We start from the raw sequence: 19,255 nt of genomic DNA on the forward strand, positions 1-19,255 counted from the left end.
GAGTAAATTATGGGATAATTTTCATTTTTGGGTGAACTAACTCTTTAAGGTCTGGACTCAGAGGTGCCGATTCATGTGTGAAAATGATTCTTCATGCTCCTCACATCCATTCTTTCACAATCTGAGCCTGATGAATCCATGATGTGTCTTCCTACATGGTTGTTTAAGAAATGAAAAGCTACACACTCCATCAATTAGGGCTAGAAGAACTGTTGCTAGAAACATAATAATCACTGCAATAATGATCCGATCATAGACGCTTACACATTTGCCTATATGTGTATATTCTGAGTTTGGTGAATATATCTTATTCCGTTACAGACATTTTAGTAAAAAAGGTTCCGGACACTTTGAACGTTTTGGCTTTCCTTTAGGACCGTGAATCGAAATTTCAACTTATTTTTTGATAATTATTTATTTTCAGACTCTAGACTAGAGAGTATTTCTGCACTGGTTTGGCTCTGATTGGGTGAAATACCTAGTTCGCAAAAAATATATATATTTTGACCGTCTTGGTATAAGTCACATGAGTCTACGACAGACGGTCTAGGGGCCCTATCTTGCACCCAGTGCAATTGACTTTGTACACCGACGCATGTATCATTCCTATTTTGCACCCAGCGCACAGAGGACTTTTCCCTCCACAGACGCACGTCAGTAAGTTAGGAAATGAACTTGCGCTCCCCGGGGGAGGTTCAGCGAAAAGAGGAGGCGTGTTCCGGCGCAAACGTTCCCTGGTGCTATTTTGCAGGTTTAGAAAACAATTCCGCATGTTATTTAGATGCTATTTTAAGGGCGCATGCTTTGCCATAATGTAGCGTTTGCACAACGCACATACACTTTGCTTCTCTTCTCTACACAGATGCAGCAGTTGCCATTTTTGCAAACCATACATTATTACAAGGAAAAATATTCCACATGAGGGAAATCATTGTTGTGTTCATAGATGTGAAAAAATAGGCATAAATCTAGCTTACACATTTACCAAAATTATTATACGCCTGTTTAACCGAAGCTAATTTGGGTGGGTTTCTCCATCCCCATACAATGTCACTTCTCTGTGTTTTACGGCCCTGACGAGAACGTCGGTCTCCTCGGCTGTGAACCGGCAAATCCGCCGTTATAATAGCAATCCGCCATGGAACAAGCGCGCCTGCTCTTAAAGGGAATGTGAGATGACGCTCTGATTGGTTTATTTCACGTTACGCCCAAACCACACCTATGAGTAATGTAGCCACTTCAGACCAACCCATTTTAGATTTGCGTCGAGATCCGCCCACAAAGTTACTTGCGTTTCACGTTTGATACTTGCGTTTCAGATCGTTATGAGCGGTTTCATATATTTGATCGCTGTAGCGCCCCCTATTGGACGATTAGGGTGATTTCGTGTCAATATCTCCGCAAATTGAGATCTACCATCTTGTCTCTAGGCCTTACTGTTTGGTCTGCACGATAATTTTTACGGCAGAAGAATAATAGTGAATGGCACAGCCTTTTCACTTTTTTCAGTGCAAGTAGCTAGAGGCACCAGCGCTGACGTTCACACACTCACCACTCCGTAAGAGTAAGTGTCGCAGGTCTCAGACACAGGGAAGCTCTGGATGACTTCAGGGGCCATCCAGGGAAATGTGCCCACTAGCGACATGTGGGTGGTGTGAGAGTGAAACTTAGACGCCCCAAAATCACAGATCTGAGGATACGGAGAGTTCGGTTAATCAGCAGACTTTTTCATGCAGAACTTATAACATATAGAGAACTTGATTCTGTTTGTATGAATAGACAGTGATCATGTACCTTGGGTACTGAATCTGCAGTCAGCACAACTGAAACGAAACACAAGGTCTTCAGGTCATAGAAACAGACAGTATTCAAGCACTCCTAAACTCAAATAAATATTTATACAGCCTTTATTTCACAAAGTTACAAACCATTTCGGGACTTGAGGTCTCTGTGAATGACCGTAAATGGGGCCTCAGCGTGCAGATAGTGTATGCCTATGAGAGAAAACACAACATACAAGCAAACAAATTGTGAAAAACTAGAATTTGATTTTGTTATTAGTCAATAGGGGCTTTCGCACAAGAGGAACCTTTTCATAGCTCCTTAGAACTAATGGCGGAAGTACCCGCTTTTTGCAGTGTTTGCACCACAGGAACTGAGAACGATTTTAGTTCTACAAACTTCAGATTGCCTACCGGTGGTGCGAATGCAACCAGGAAAATGGCCCTATGGGAACATGGGTGGCTAGTTCCTATAACTAAGTTCCTATAACTAGCCGGTGCGAAAGGGGCTATTATTACACTGAAGGTCCTTGAAGAACATAACATCTGTTGCTTCTCCCAATTCTCTGTGTGTATAAACAAACATGAAATGTGTTTACAGTACTGCGGTTACAAAGGAGGCCTAGAGGGGTTCATCGCAGAAATGTGAAGCTTGTACTTCTGTTAAAGTTCTTACACTGCCGTCAAAACTTTGGAATTATTTAGGTTTTTTAAAGCTTTTGAATTTTGAAGTCTTTTCTGCTCACCAAAGCTGTTTCAAAAATATGGTAAAAACTTAACATTTTAAATATTATTACAATTTTAAAGAAATGTTTTCTGTTGTGATATAGTTAAAAACGTAATTTATTCCCTTGATGGTAAAGTGTCACATGACTGGAGTAATTGCATCAAATTACAGGATTAAATTAGTTAGGCCGGAATACATTACATTTTTAAATATATTCACATAGAAAATTGTTATTTTAAATTGTAATTATATTTCACATTATTACTGTTTTCTTTCATCATGTCTTTGGCCCCGCCCACTGGCACGAAGGAGTGAAGAGAGATACTTTATCAATGGACTAGAAATAACATTACTTTTCCAAAGGATCCTGATTCTAGGTAAGTTATTTATTTTCAACTATCTTAATGTCTCGGGAGAGCATTGTTTGTTTGTTCTGTACATTTCACTGTAGATTCTTTGGTAAATCAGTAGCATTTTGGCGCAGGCTTTGCAAACAGACTTTTACTGTAAGATATGGACCCGTCAGTAATGCCACAGCATTTAAGTAACCCTGTAAATTATAATGCCTGATCTGTAATCAGTGATTTCTGATATGATTTATGTACAGTCAGACGTTATGTGTCTCAAAATTGTTTATTGGTGTTTATGCGTCTGTAAATCAAGCCAAACGATCAACTTCACATTGTTTCTCTTAGTAGCATGAAAATAATCTGTAATTTAAAGGAGAACTCCGGTCAATTTTCATTTTCATTTTTTGCGCAAAGTCCATAGTAATCGATTGTCGAGTTCACGCGCATAGATTTAGTTACCTATGATCACGCGCGTGAACTCGACAATCGACTACTTTGGACTTTGACCGAAAACAGGATGTAAATACAAGTATGTGCGCTGGCTGAATTAACATCACTTTTATTCATATCTTTCACATCTACTGCAGTCAGATTCACCTGTGTTCACTCTGAAGGAATCACTCAAATGGCTGGGCACTTGTAATGACACATCAAGGATGTTAACAGGGCTGCCAACTCTCACGCATTGAGCGTGAGACTCACGCAATTGACACTTTTCACACGCTCTCACGCCACACATCCATTTTCTCACGCACAGAAAAATTGCGGAGCAAAGAGGTACTTTTAATATTAAACTAATTCTCAGCTCTTAGATTCCGTAAATTTTATTACGAAATTCAGACAAAAATACGTTTGGCGCTTGTAAATGTGACGTGACAGATCGCTGAGCGCCTCAGTTCAAGTGCATGAACCGATCATCTGTTACTTTTTTATTTAAAGATGCAGTACAACTTATCGAAAGTATACATAATATCTACCAATTAGTGTTTTTCAACCACGGAAAGAGGTCAGTATTACAGCAGGAGAACAATTATGTCACATAACGTTACATTTACCTCAGGAAAGCCATTTAATGACCATACACCATAGCATGTTAATTGAATAGAAATAATAGCTAGAGAGGAGATTTTGCTGAGCACTATATTACATATTTATTATATTTTTACTTATGTCCTTAAATAATTGTTATTATAACAAAAACTGCATTATATTTAATTTAATTTGTTATTTTTAATCTTTAATAATACCAGCAGATTGGGCCCTCTATGTTTACAGCATTAGGTGAGATTATTTTTTTAAATAAAATTTAAAATAAACATGTATCCAAATTAGTCAATATTGAATCAAAATCAGAATCAAATCACAAGAATGAAATTGAAATCTTGAAATTTTTGTCAAGCAATAATAAAAACTGTATCCTACCAGTCACTGTAAGTTAAACATTGTAACATGTTGTCACTAAACTTATTCTATTTAGTTACCAAATGTTTTGACAATCACAATTACACTTATTGTGATGCAATATTTGTTTTTACATACACCCCCCCCCCCCCCCCCCCAAAAAAAAAACCTCACTCCAAGCTAAACTCAAAAGTTGGCAGCCCTGTGTTAAGAGGCTAAAAGCAGGTTTAAAAATTGCCCCATTGAAGTCAACAGGGTGCAAATTTTAAAAAGAGGATAACACGGTGTAGGCAACACCGATTTTTGTCGTTGTTCTCTGTATTGACAGCACTCCAAATTTACAAAAAAATGAGCTCAATGTTTAAATTGACCGGAGTTCTCCTTTAAATTGTGATTCAATTATATACAGAAATCGATCAAAGAGCCGTCGATCACAGTTTATCAGTGACTGAGGCCCTGTTCACTCCTGGTATTAAGATGCGTTTTGGTCGATTGGATCACGAGTGGACGACGCTAAATACAGGAGTAAACGGGGTCTAAAACGTTTGAGCTTGTTCACTTTTGACCAGTTCCAGAGGTTGTTGAAAACACATTCGACCGGATTGCTTTCGTAGTGTAAACACTCATGTGATCGAATGTGTTCAAACAGCCACAAAACACCGTCTGCTCTCCGTCTGCTGATCTAATGAGTAACATTATGGGAAGTGCAATAGCCAGACGGGATTTAAACTTTGTCGGCTGAAGACCTGAGTTTCGTTTGAAGATGAAAAACGTACCAAGCACAATGTTCTCTCACCATTCCTGATTTCTAACACACACTCACAACGTTCGGCTGATCTTGAGCAGAAATAAAAGCTCATACTCTCCATATGTTTTTCTGTCGTCCAAGGTCGTGTTCATATGTTACTTACGCAAGCTTATTTTGTCCATTAGATGGAAAGATCTGAAAAAGCCCATTCATTTACCCCCCCATAGACCCTCACCTCGAAGAAATCAGGACAGAAGTGTTTGAAAGTGGACAAAAGAGACGGATTAAAACACACCAGGTGTGAAGGGGAATGTGTCTCCCTCGTCTACTTGTGATCCGATAAACAGCTGTAAACAGGGCCTTAGTTCTGGACTCTCACCAAAACTCCCGTTATAATTAATGATGCTGTCTACACGCTTACATAATCTTTGAACTGATAGTTATGATGAAAGCATTCGTGAGAGTGCAGAAATCGAGTTACAATGACAAGATCACTGCATTCATGCGCTCAACAGTCATGTCTGTCCTCAACTACAATGCTCATCGCTGCAACCTTTCATGGGAGTAGATGTAAATATAATGCTATAATCAACACTTTTCACAATTAGTTAATCTCGACATCTGTAAAAGTAAAAACAAAGTAAAAGATTTCGAGAGAGTTTGACATGTAATACTTGTTTCTAGGGCTGCACGATGTATCGTTTTAGCATCGATATCGCGGTGTGCGATGTCATGTATAGGGATCGTAATTGATCGGTTTCGGTTCGGAACGCATGTGATTCGCGGATTAAATGAAAAGTTTAACGATCATAGAGTGAAAGTTTATCATTTGCATGTGTTTTCTATCAGTCCTGTCAGTCTCTTTCTCTTTCTTTTGAGTTTGAACAGACATGTGCACGCAAAATTAAGTCAAAATGCCTGTCTCTGCGAGTATCCTCGTAAACACAGACAGTTTTGTGTTGTAAACAGGAAAACGGATGCATATCATGATTATATGATTATATTGGATCTGTGCATTTGTCTTAAAGTGACAGCAGCCTAATATACCCGCGGCTGTCAGTGTCACCAATGTTAATCAAACAACAAAGAGAAACAGAAAATCACTTTTGTAGCTTTAACAAAGATAAATGGTATTAATTAATTATATTAGTTATATTTCATTTATTATATTTGCACTTTATTTGATTATTCAATGTCTATACCTGAATACAGTTAGATTTACATGAAAAAGATAAAGCACTGATTATTTAATTTGCATCTTTGTTTTGTTGTATGTATCAATGCTTGTAATTTGTTTATTATTTTGATAATAATTAATAAACGCACTCTCAGATGCACTCTCCAACAAAATCACCCCACTCATGATTAATTCTTTACGAATAGAGCTATTCAAATAATCTGATGAAATTGTTTTCATATCGGAATATATATTGGAGAAAAACTAAATATTGCAATGTTTTTTTTCCAATATCATGCAGTCCTACTTATTTAATATGCAAAGATGTCAGCCAATCACAGCAGTGGGCGTTTGCACTGAAGTCTCACACAGACACGCCCCTTCAAACAGAGCGTTCAAATCAGAGGCTAAAATCAGGCTAGGAAAAATGCCTATTATTTATAAATTATGTCAATTTTTTATGTAAAAATCACACTAACATTATAAGTGCACCTCAGTAAACACTATAAAATAATAATAAATAAACATGTTTATGACCCCTTTAATTTGTTTTTTTAATTATTCCAAACTTTTGACCGGTGGTGTATGTAATGCCCTTTTCCAGACAAACTTCTGGTTAAACATTATGCTTTCAATTCTTGTCTGGTGTCGTTTGCTCCATTGAAACAGTGATTTATGAATACTTGAAAGTACATTTTCTACAGATTTTAAAGATTGGATGCAATTGCACAGACAAGATTAGTAACTGATTATATCACAGCAGTGTCAGATTACCATGTGTAATGTTAATCCAAATACTGCAACATATTTTACACAAAAATGTGAACGGAATTTTAATGTAAACATATTAATGTAAACTGTTCAGTTCTTTCCTCTTACAGGTCAGAGAAACAGCTGGAAGTTAGTTAAAGTTAGTTAAACTGTATAATGTTTACAGCAAGCTAGGTGACCCTGCTGGTCATAACTGGTTTAAACTGGTCAAAGCGGTTTGTCTGCCTGCCAGAACAGCACCCAAAAACCTGGTCTCCCCTTAGTATGCATTGGTATGTTCCTGTCTTTTATCAATATATATGGTTATATTTTTGATATCACCATCTGTGCAAGGCTTCCACTGTAAATGTGTTTTGTTTTACATTTAGACCATGTAGGCCCGGTTTCACAGACAGGGCTTAGATTAAAGAGTTAGTTCACCCAAAAATAAAAATTCTGTCAGTAATCACTCTCCCTCATGTTGTTCCAACCCCATAAGACTTTGATTTCACGTAGTGTAACAGCGCAGCGCTTCTGGGTTGTAAGTCAGAACGTAGACTCACTATTGGCCGACGCTGGTGAGCCTACGTTCTGGTACACTACGTGAACTCACTCAGAGGTCCACACAGAAGAAAATGAAGAGTTGAATAAAGTCGTTATTTTTGTGTGTGTTTTTGCGCACAAAAAGTATTCTCGTCGCTTGATGAGCTTAAGGTTGAGCCACTGTAGTCACTTGGACTATTTTAACTAGAAACTAACGTTTCTAGGCCGGCAAGTTTCAATTACAGAGAAGCCTATGAGACAGCTCTCAGATTTCATCAAAAATATCTTAATTTGTGTTCTGAAGATGAACGAAAGTCTTACGGGGTTGGAACAACATGAGGGAGAGTGATTACTGACAGGATTTTCATTTTTGGGTGAACTATCCCTTTAAGCCAGGATTAGGTATATTTAAATTTGGACATTTAAGTAGCTTTTTAGTCTGGGACTAGGCTTAAGCCTTGTCTGTGAAACCAGGGTCATCTTTCTTTCAGTTTATGAGTGTGTGTGTGTATATAATACCTTTAGCGATGTCCATGGCCCAGGTCATAATCTGCTTCATACTGATGCCTTCACTCTCGGCACTGGACAGATAGTCAAACAGAGATCCACCACTGGCATACTCTACCATAAAACACACACACACACACACAAATTAAAATACAAAATCTGTCGTATTGGGCAGTAGTTTTACAAGTCACTGCTGTGGGACGCGGTGCACTACTGGTGTTAGTTGTCATCAAGTACAGTGATATAATACTTCACAATATCCTGTTTCTGAGCTCAAACACTCAATGACATCATCTAAATCCACAGGAACATGCAAACACCACAAACACTGGCATCTACGTACAAGTGGAAACACAACTGTAACGTCATTTATTTGCATGGCGTAGTACTCGTTTAAGGGCAACGGGTAAAACGATTAATTGAAAAATAGTTTTGAACTCTGAAAAACAAACATATGAGTGCTAAGCTACGGACTCTGACCCCGTTTCAAGACACACCTTATTTAGTTATTTGAGATTTAGATGCCTCCTACAACCCTACTGATATACATGTGACTAACATGAGGAAATATGATTTTATTTTTTTAAGTATTTTATTTTTTACATTTTTAGATTTTTTTAAGTATTAAAAAGTGTTCCCAAAAGAATGTGAAGTATCCAAATACAGACACATACCACTGGCATACGAGTGCAGTCGAGTCTGCTAATATTCATGAACACTGTATGTTTAGCTTAGGTTTAGGTCACTGTAAGTACACATCATATAATGGTCAGATTATCAGTGTCAAACAGAGATGCATACACAGGGGAAATTAATAACCTCGCTGACAAAGGTGAGCTGGTCATAAACGTCACCTTCACCTTCTCTTATTATATTTACTTTTCATAAAGAGAGACTCAACCGTCTCTCAATACTGCAGACCATAGACTCTTTGCACAGCACTTTATGATCTTTTACAATCACTGCATCTTCATTTGAGTCTCGCTCAGCACAGCAGAAGCAGAAGTAGACCAACGTCAAGCGTCAAGCGTCTCGTTACAGACAAAGGTCTGATTAATCCATGATTAATCAAAAATGTAATATTTTCAATACAGTACACATGGACAAAAAATCTTTGATAAAAAACGTTTATATTTGCACTTCTGTAGTCTGATTTATCCCAGTAATTAAGAGTCAGCGGAATAATAATAAAAACATACGTATATATATATACAGTGCAATGCATAAGTGAATACACCCATGCTAAAGTTGACTAAAAAGAGGAATAAAAAATCATATTTTGGAAATTGAACTTAATGCCTTAATTTAAAAAATTAGGAAAAATCCAACCTTTAAGGACACCAATTTTCTTTGTGAATGAATAATGTATCGTAAATAAATAAATGTTCTTCCTTAAAATACATGGTGCATAAGTGAGTACACCCCTATGTTAAATTCCCATAGAGGCAGGCAGATTTTTATTTTTAAGTATTTTTTTATATTTTTTTTTAGGATACTATGCATCCTGATAAAGTTCCCTTGGCCTTTGGAATTAAAATAGCCCCACATCATCACATAGCCTTCACCATACCTAGAGATTGGCATGGTTTTATTTCAGTTAGCCTAAAAGCTAGTTTGATTTGCATTGAGAGATGATCTTATGGAAAGTACCCCATGCCAATCTCTAGGTATGGTGAATGCTATGTGATGATGTGGGGCTATTTTAATTCCAAAGGCCAAGGGAACTTTATCAGGATGCATAGTATCCTAAAAAATTTTTTTTTTAAATACTTAAAAATAAAAATCTGCCTGCCTCTATGGGAATTTAACATAGGGGTGTACTCACTTATGCACCATGTATTTTAAGGAAGAACATTTATTTATTTACGATACATTATTCATTCACAAAGAAAATTGGTGTCCTTAAAGGTTGGATTTTTCCTAATTTTTTAAATTAAGGCATTAAGTTCAATTTCCAAAATATGATTTTTTATTCCTCTTTTTAGTCAACTTTAGCATGGGTGTATTCACTTATGCATTGCACTGTATATATATATATATATATATATATATACTGTATACTGTATATATTCAATCAAATTACAAGAACACTTGTTCTGCAGATTGACTGGTAATTTATTAATCTGGCAGATAATTTTATTAAAGTGGAAAATATCATTATGTGAATTCACAAACTGGAGACCAATGGATATTTATTTATTGTTGTTATTTGCTTATTATAAACCAAATGCAAATGAAACTGGTCTGAGATAAAGAGAAATGAGCATTTCCTGAAGGAAGTACCAGTGCTTGCAAGTCAAGAACAAATAGCAAGAACAAATAATTAGACAGTGATATATGGGTTTGAATATGTAATATAGATTGAAAAATAGATGCAAGGAAGATCTATCACAATTTATTATGCGAATCAAAACAATTACATAATTTTCCAACTTCAATCTTACATTTTTTAAAGTATGATATAGAAAAGAATAAAGAGGTAAAACGCTGAAAAGAATTATTAATTATAAATAAAAAAACTAAACCTAAGGCTAAAATGATCTATGAAGCAAAGTTTGAATGGAGTCTGTGTGTGGAGAATAATAAAAGTAGAGCGTTTGAGGAATTTCATAAAAGCCCTGCCTTGCAAACACTGTAATAAATGTCCTGTTTTACTGACCTGTAACAATTCCATAGTTGGGAGCTTCCAGGATCGCTCCATAAAACTGGATAATGTTTCGATGACTGAGAACACTTAAAATATCTGCCTGCAAATACAGCCAGCACAAAGAATTAAAGCATGACAATACACTACAGATTCATAAATGCAAATTCAATATGTGCATTCTTTATTAATATTATACAAGAAATGTTAATCTATCTATAAATTACAGAAACGTCTGTCTGTCTGTCTGTGTGTGTGTGTGTGTGTGTGTGTGTGTGTGTGTGTGTGTGTGTGTGTGTGTGTGTGTGTGTGTGTGTGTGTGTGTGTGTGTGTGTGTGTGTGTGTGTGTGTGTGTGTGTGTGTGTGTGTGTGTGTGTGTGTGTGTGTGTGTCTGTTATTCGCATATCTCTCGAACCGTTAGTCCGATGGATTTCAAATTCGACAGGTGTCTTGCCACGGGCACGAGTAAGTGCAGTGCCAAGTTTGACGTTGTTTGGATGAGAAATGCAAAAGATATCGTTAAATATATAATTTTTAGAAGGTTGTGGTTTAAAAATAAACGTTCTGCCATAAACACTCAGTCAGCTACACTGTTTACTTCTGAATATTATAGTTTGGTTCCAAATCGTGATAAATCCATTTTGATTAATTTGAGTAAAAATGTGTTTTCTTTACCAAGAAAGTGGCAAGATGAAAACCACTAATTTCTGTTTCAAACTTTCACATAGCATCTTTAGGTTATAATAACATAAAAAATTAAAATCCAGATTTTGATTTTCAAAGATTTATTATAAAAACAGATTATTTTTTCCCAAAAATGCAATAAATTCATGACACTTTTTTTTCCAAAATGGAATTAATCCATTGAATCAATATAAAAGTTATTTTTTATCATATTGAAACTGTTGAAATCAGCCATCGCTAAGAAATATCTCCTGATCTTTTTTGACTGCGATCAGCTCACAAAAACTGATTTTGCACGGGCAGAATCGATGCGCTTATTCATTTGTGGATGTAAACTGAATCTATAAGTCAGCTATGCTGTTTACTTCTGAATATTATATTTCATTCTGGTGCGCTTAACGTTATCGCTACTGTGTAAATGCTATTCACCAACTAAACATATCCTATTCAATGCATTCACAGTCTCTTTCACGGGCATCATTTGTAGTAGCCTATTCACAAAATGTTTGCTCAAGCGTAGCGTTTTCTCGGAGTTCCAAGTTGTGCTTTCTACCATGCACAAATAAAAATGTCACTCAACTTTTGCTATGTAATTGTAACAATGTGCACTCAAACACACCAAACCAACAATTACTAAAAACACACTTAAAAACTGATTTTGCACGGGCATTTTGCACTAGTTACAATTAATGGTAACACTTTATTTTAAGGTGACATACACGTTACTACATGTACTTACTATAGTAATAACGATAAATTATGCATAACTACAAGTGACTAACCCTAAAACAAACCCTAACCTTAACCCTATAGTAAGTATATGTAGTTAATTATATTGCCCCGTACTTATTTAAGTAAGTACAATGTAACTACATCACCTTAAAATAAAGGGTTACACTTTATTTGGTAACACTTTATTTTACAGTGTCCTTGTTACATATGTTACATGCACTTACTATAGTAATAACAGTAAATGATGCACAATTACATGCAACTAACCCTCAACCAAACCCTAATCCTACCCTAACCCTATAGTAAGTACATGTAGTTGCTTAATATTACTCAGTGCTTAAATATATAATTACACTGTAACAATGACACCTTAAAGTGACAAGTAATATTAAGTAACTACATGTACTTACTATAGAATTAGGGTTTGGTTGAGGGTTAGTTGCATGTAATTATGCATAATTAGCATAATTATGCAATTGTTTCAATCCTGTTGACCAAACATTTGGGGCAATTTTAAAGTGTAAAACCCTGATGTCTGCGATTACTTTAAAGGAATAGACATCAAATAAACATGAAAAGTGGATAAATAAATACAAAAATTGGTAACACTTTACAATAAGGTTCATTAGTTAACATTAATGTATTAACGAACATGAACTAACAATGCGCAATACATTTGAGTTACACTTTATTTTAAGGTGTCATTGTTACAGTGTAATTATATATTTAAGTACTGAGTAATATTAAGCAACTACATGTACTTACTATAGGGTTAGGGTTTGGTTGAGGGTTACTTGCATGTAATTATGCATCATTTACTGTTATTACTATAGTAAGTGCATGTAACATATGTAACAAGGACACTGTAAGTGTTACCAAATAAAGTGTAACCCAAATGATATAATCAGCACAACAATTTAAGTGAAAAGCTGACTTAAAAAAGTCTGAAATATGAAGTGAATCAGATGAAGTTTTATTAAACTGCTGATGATACATTACATTTGTGTGATTTTACTAACTTTTTAAGCGGTTAGTTCCTCTATCAAATTATAATTTTTAATGTAATTTTCCCCCCAACCAAATGGTCCCATCCCAAACATTACCAGAGCCATTATGCTCGAAAATCACTACATGCGAAGAACAAAGACAACAATGAATCCAGCACTTAAAAGTAAATACACTTCACCCCAAAGACAAACACTGCACTCAGCTGAAACTAATATGACTTAATTATGTGACAATTTTCTCTTAAAGACATAGTCTATGAATTTCAGTTCACAAAAGACGCTGTGAGAGCGTAGAGTAGAGAGGAGGCGTAACCGCGCTGGTCGGACTGGAGTCGACACACAGAGAGGCAATTAAAATGATTATCACACTGACAATTAAAGCATGTGTATGAAAAGCCCGGGCGACTCTCACTCCCACCTCGTTTTCAATCTTCAGAAGCTTTTTCACCGCCACCTCTTTATCCTGCGAGAGCCAGCGGGCGCGATACACGCTCCCGAAGCTCCCGCCGCCACAGTTCTCGTAGAAGAGGATGTCATCGGATTTGATCTGCACAAAGGAGCCGCCCAGAGATGCCATGGCATAGTGGCACTTAGAAACACGCGTCTCTCCTGAAGAACGAAGAAAAGAGGAGAGGATGAGAGGAGAACGAGGGACGAGATGTTGTGATTTGATCTGGCACTGAGAGAACTGTTCACTTGCACTTTAATCAACACACACACACACACACACAGGCTGGTGTAAACGTAATGTTTGAGTGTATGATCAACAAGTGTACTGACAATGCATCGTTGGACTCATACTGTCGGACACTCATGTTAACAGTCCTGATATTCCTCATTTCTGCAATCAGACCACATGATGATCCACACACTCATACTGATCTGGGATCAGCTGACAGCAGAAGTGTAGACCATACCAGCATGCGCACTTCAAGAGTCACTCTGGGGACATCAGAGACTTATTTTACACCCCTACAGTAAAACAGTTAAAATTTTACTTTTAGTGTGCTAGTCATCTTTAAATCACAACAAACGATTATTAAAACATAGTGATTTAAAGTGTACTTTAAAAAGTGCACTTTGTAATAATGTTAAATTAAAAGTTTTATTTTAAAGTAAACTTTAAATCACTATGTTTTAATAATCGTTTGTTGTGATTTAAAGATGACTAGCACACTAAAAGTAAAATTTTAACTGTTTTACTGTTGTATGTGTGATTCAAATTACATTTTTATAAAGTTATTATATTTTAAATGTACTTAAAGGGGTGGTTGATTATGATTCCACTTTTCTAACTTTAGTTAGTGTGTAATGTTGCTGTTTGAGCATAAACAACATCTGCAAAGTTACGACGCTCAAAGTTCAAAGCAAAGGGAGATATTTGCTTTTAAAGAAATCGTTTTTTAAGGACTACAACAAACGGCTGGTAGAGACTACACAACATTCCTCCCGGGTTAGTGACATCACCAACTGTAGAATTTACATAAACCCGCCCCCGGGAACACACAACAAAGAGGGTGAGTCCATGTTGAGAATAGGATTTGCTAACACATGAGCTCTTGAAGCTCCGCCCCCTGTGCCGGGAGCAGCAGCTCATTTGCATTTAAAGGAACAGACACAAAACGATGCGTTTTTGCTCACCCTCAAAAAGGGACAATTTTAACATGCTATATAAAAATATCTCTGGGGTATTTTGAGCTAAAACTTCACATACACACTCTGGGGACATCAGAGACTTATTTTACATATTGCAAAAAGGGGCATTATACCACCCCTTTAAAGTATATGTGTGCTGGGTACATTGTAGCCCACCCAACGCCCCATGTGTAGTCCTGCACAGCGAGGACAGCACTTACAATGGGAATAGGCTGCTTCAGTTGTTTGTTTGTTTTTCCTTCTCTCATGTTTGTGTACCGTTACACCCCTATATCATATAATGTCGTGAGGGTGAACTCCAATAAAGACTTGATCAATAAAATGCATATAAAATGCACTTTTTCTGTAAAACCTTCAATTTCCCAAAAAAAGAAAGAAAAAGCACTTGTGTTTGAGCTCATGAAGTTTCACACTTTCAGTGGAGTAATTATGTTTTTTAGAGGGCTGCGTGGGACAGCTAGGGTGCACAGCGGGTCTGAGCTTCGCTCTCACAGAGGGACGCCGCGGCTCCTGGGCGGTTTGGGGCCATTTGTGTTATATTTAGCAGAGCAGGAATCAGATCACCTCACCGGTGCTTTACGTTCAAGCACACAAGAAAGAAAGAGACTCTAGTGAATATATATATAAACTAACATGGCCACATCTTCATAACTACAGTGGCTCCAAAATGGTTTAGAATCACACATAAAAACGTGTGAATGTAATTGAATTAGATACAAAATATCAAAGGACGCGTCATCAAATGCTACAGGAGCTTTTCTCCCCTTGTGAAAAAGATGTAGACTTTAGCATACTTTTAGAAAGAGTACTTATTAAAGAAATAGTAATATACTTATAAAGAACATACTTAAGTGCAAAATGAATGCAATGTTTTTATACACTTGATTGCATAATTGCAATTAAATGAAAATGTATTATAGATTATATTAAATGCAATGATCTATAATTAATGCCATTATTGTTTTTTTACCCTCTTAAGTATAGGACTTAAGTGCATCTGTATGTGTAATTTCATAATTATTACTTCTATTGTCTTTGAAATATGGTTTAAGTGCTGAATGTACTGACAAGCATTTATGGTCAACTAGAATATACTTTAATGTAATTCTATTAAAACTTTTATGTCATGTATTTAAATATATTTGTAATTACACATTTGTAATGATGATGAAGTTGAAATTTAGTACATTTAAAATATATTAACTTTAAATATAAAATCGAATAACACACTACAGTTAAAATTATTATCAAGTACTTTACATGTGCTTTTGTATGTTAGTCAACACATCAAAATAAGTGCACTTCTATAAAGCACAACAAAAGATGATTAAAACATTAAGATGTACTAAGTACCTATACTTAATACTTAAATGGCCTTTTAATTCATAAATATTATATTATCTGCAAGTTGTTTTGTTTTTTAAATAAACACTTTTGAGTTGAAGTACAACTACAAGTGTGCAAAGCACATTTATAGTGCACTTCTTTTTCACAAGGGTCTTCACTAACTTTTCTTCCTCATTTATGCTCAATGTCTTTTAATTAGCTGATGTTTTGATGATTGTTTAATGGATGAAGTCAATTCTCCTCAAGTTCACACAGGTGTGCTAACCACAGGTGTAGAGGATCACATTAAAAATGCAGATGATCAACTTACACTGATAACCACAAAGAGTCACTATTTCTCTGCATTGTCAACAATATAATCATTGTTTCATAACTGCTGCATCACTTCAAACCAAGACATGTTTTCCTTGACAAGTCTGATTGTGTTCTCGCTCTTTAAAATAAATGACACTTGCCTTGATATTCTGTAGCTGATGCAAAGACATTCATTCATTTTCATGTATAAATTAAATGTCCAAATACTTTTGGAGATTGCTGTATTTATTATCTGATTCTGAAAACTTCTCTGCATTTCAATGCTTGTGCGATATTTCCTCATTCAATTATGAACCAATAGGATCACAGCAACATTCCCGCATACATTCCCAGGCACATGCACTGGAACAGAAAGTAAAACCAGCAGAATAATTGGGATTTTTCTCATTCATCCTGAAGGCCTGTGTATTCATACAATAGAGTATGCAGAGGACAGCAGAATGACTTTCACCCCGGATGAACAAAAATGCAGTCAGTTCACTTAAACAATAAGTTGATAACAGGGCTGCTCCCCTTTCTGAGAATCGTTTTAGTTATGAGGCAGCATTTATGGATGTAATAAATGCATTATTGCGTTATAATTACAATGTAAGTAAGCACATATACAACACCATTGTAGTCCTTTGAAGCATCATGTCAAAAGCATGAATATCTGATAGGCCTGTCTTCAATGTTCTGGTAAGTTACCATAGTAGGCCTACTTTTTGTAAAGGATACAACATGTTATATTTAGTGCAAAACATATAACGTGCCCTATATTCGTTTTTCTATTACAGCAAACAGCAACATTTTACATAAACCTGGCTCTAAACCAAAACCACACGTGCTTTGGTTAATCAGACTTTAAGGTTAAAAAGCAGATAGAACAATTTTGCACAAATTACTCATTAATAAGTGATCATTTCATCATAAACTTTCCCTGTCTGTGATGTGGATGATCCAGAAACATGTCCAGACAGATCTATGAGCAATGATCCACATCTCACAGTTATCACATATTATTACTACAGTGTAACATCATGAGAAACACAAACAGACACAAACACACGCGTAACGTTACCCGCTCTCCTGTATTCTCGGTCAGTCTTCCCGGGAGAGAGAGAAGGACAGCAGTCAAGAAGTTCTTGCGAACACTTGTGACTCAGTGTCAGATATTTCCAGTCAGTGACCGATCCGGTGATTTCACGTGTAACAACTTCTTCCTGATCAGAGCTGCCAAGATCAGTGACGCACAGCAGCGGAAGGAAACAGCGCCACCCGGCGGAGAGAACCGGTCCTGCACACTCCTCATCACAACCATAGACAGTCTATCCTCCTGGGACCCAAGAATAGACTTTAGTCTACTGTAGTGGACATTATATTTTAGTGAATTTCTCTGACATCATACATGTCACATGACACATGGGTGTCCTGTAAAGAGCACATTCAGGACTTTTCAGAGATACCAAATGTTTGGAGGTTTCACCATGAAAACAACTTCTCCTTGGTCTTTAAAAATGTCTGACATTAATTTAGTGATCAAATGTAGCATTCTTATGGAAATATGATAATATATTGTAATTGCAATTATAATTTAAATTGGACTACTTTTCAAAATGTATTTCATAAAACAACATCTCAGGAAAATGTTAAGGGGTTTCAAATAAAAAAAATACTTTCTGTTACAGAACAGGACATTGATTTCAAACGTGTCCACTATAGAGGACATCAGGACTTAAATCATGTTTATCAGGCATTTTGTGAGACACAACAAGTGAATATGGAAATAAATTATACATCAATATTCCTATGAAATATTAGATATTATTATTAAAATGTTGCCAATTATTACTCCAATTATTACACTTCTTTTTTCATTAAATGTTGCTCCAAGAACACATTAATGTGCAAATTAGAATAGATACATTGCATTGAATGGGAATATTAATTTATGGCCATTTTACCCACATATTGCATAAAGTAAAATGGTGTATCAATTCATTCCGTTATTTTTTTCATAACATAGTTGAGAATCATCTTTATACAAATTTTGGTTAAAAAAAAATCCTGAAACCCCAAAATTTATTGGTGATTGAAAAAAAATCCCATTGTTTTTGCCTATACATATAATTTCATGTCATTTTATTTTTTAAACAACTTAGTCCTGGCGTCCACTACAGAGGACATAGCATAACGTATGAATAAAATATTATTTTATTTTTTTTTTTACCATTTGTTTATTGTGCTCTAAACAATGTGATGACATGAAAAAAAAAATTCAAAAAAAAAAAAAAAATTCTGGGTCTCAGGAGGCTATAAACGATTACAACCGGTGTCCTGACATTCCATCTATGATTCCATCCTTCTCCAAGTCCACCCGGCTGCAGCCTGCGGATCGGGGCGGGGCTGCACGCCCATAACGCTTCTCATTGGTTAGTGGCACAGTAATGACGTCGACGCCACGGTAAACAGGAAATGCGGTTGATAACAATGCTTATGACTTACAGGTGAAATATCGTGCAAAAGTTCGTGTATTTCAGTAATTCAAATTAAAAGGTGAAACTAATATATTTAGCATATATAACTATATACATATGCATGATTATACTTTTCAGAGGGCCGACATTTCTGTATTCAAAATCTTTTTTTTATTTTTATGTAATATTCTCATTTTCTGAGATTTTGAATTTGGGGTTTTCATAAGCTGTAAGCCATAATCATCAAAATTATAACTTTTGCACGATATTCTAATTTTTCGAGTTTCACCTAGGCTATACATGGTACTAAAACAAAACTTTGAATCTGTTAATTACTTATATAACAGTGGCGGCTGCTGGTCTTTCAAAGAGGGGAAGCTCATTTTCGGCCTACATCATTAAAAAATATTCATTTATTTATACTTAAATT

At 35.9% G+C, this 19,255-nt stretch overlaps 1 protein-coding gene across 1 annotated transcript in view; it reads right to left on the reverse strand.

Moving 5' to 3' along the window:
* The window catches only part of map3k20a (mitogen-activated protein kinase kinase kinase 20a), a 46,108-nt gene extending 28,523 nt beyond the window's left edge, over nt 1-17,585 (reverse strand). Inside the window, exons 1-7 of the mRNA XM_084121939.1 lie at nt 17,430-17,585; nt 13,470-13,660; nt 10,644-10,731; nt 7,997-8,098; nt 1,929-1,994; nt 1,795-1,823; nt 1,553-1,690 (exon numbers count right to left, since the gene is read on the reverse strand). Of these exons, the coding sequence (XP_083978065.1) occupies nt 1,553-1,690; nt 1,795-1,823; nt 1,929-1,994; nt 7,997-8,098; nt 10,644-10,731; nt 13,470-13,628 (582 nt within the window). The 5' untranslated portion in view covers nt 13,629-13,660; nt 17,430-17,585. The remainder of the gene's footprint in view (nt 1-1,552; nt 1,691-1,794; nt 1,824-1,928; nt 1,995-7,996; nt 8,099-10,643; nt 10,732-13,469; nt 13,661-17,429) is intronic.
* Nucleotides 17,586-19,255: the final 1,670 nt, after the last annotated feature.

This window comes from Abramis brama (assembly GCF_963993115.1).
Source record: "Abramis brama genome assembly, chromosome: 8".
NCBI lineage: Eukaryota > Metazoa > Chordata > Actinopteri > Cypriniformes > Leuciscidae > Abramis > Abramis brama.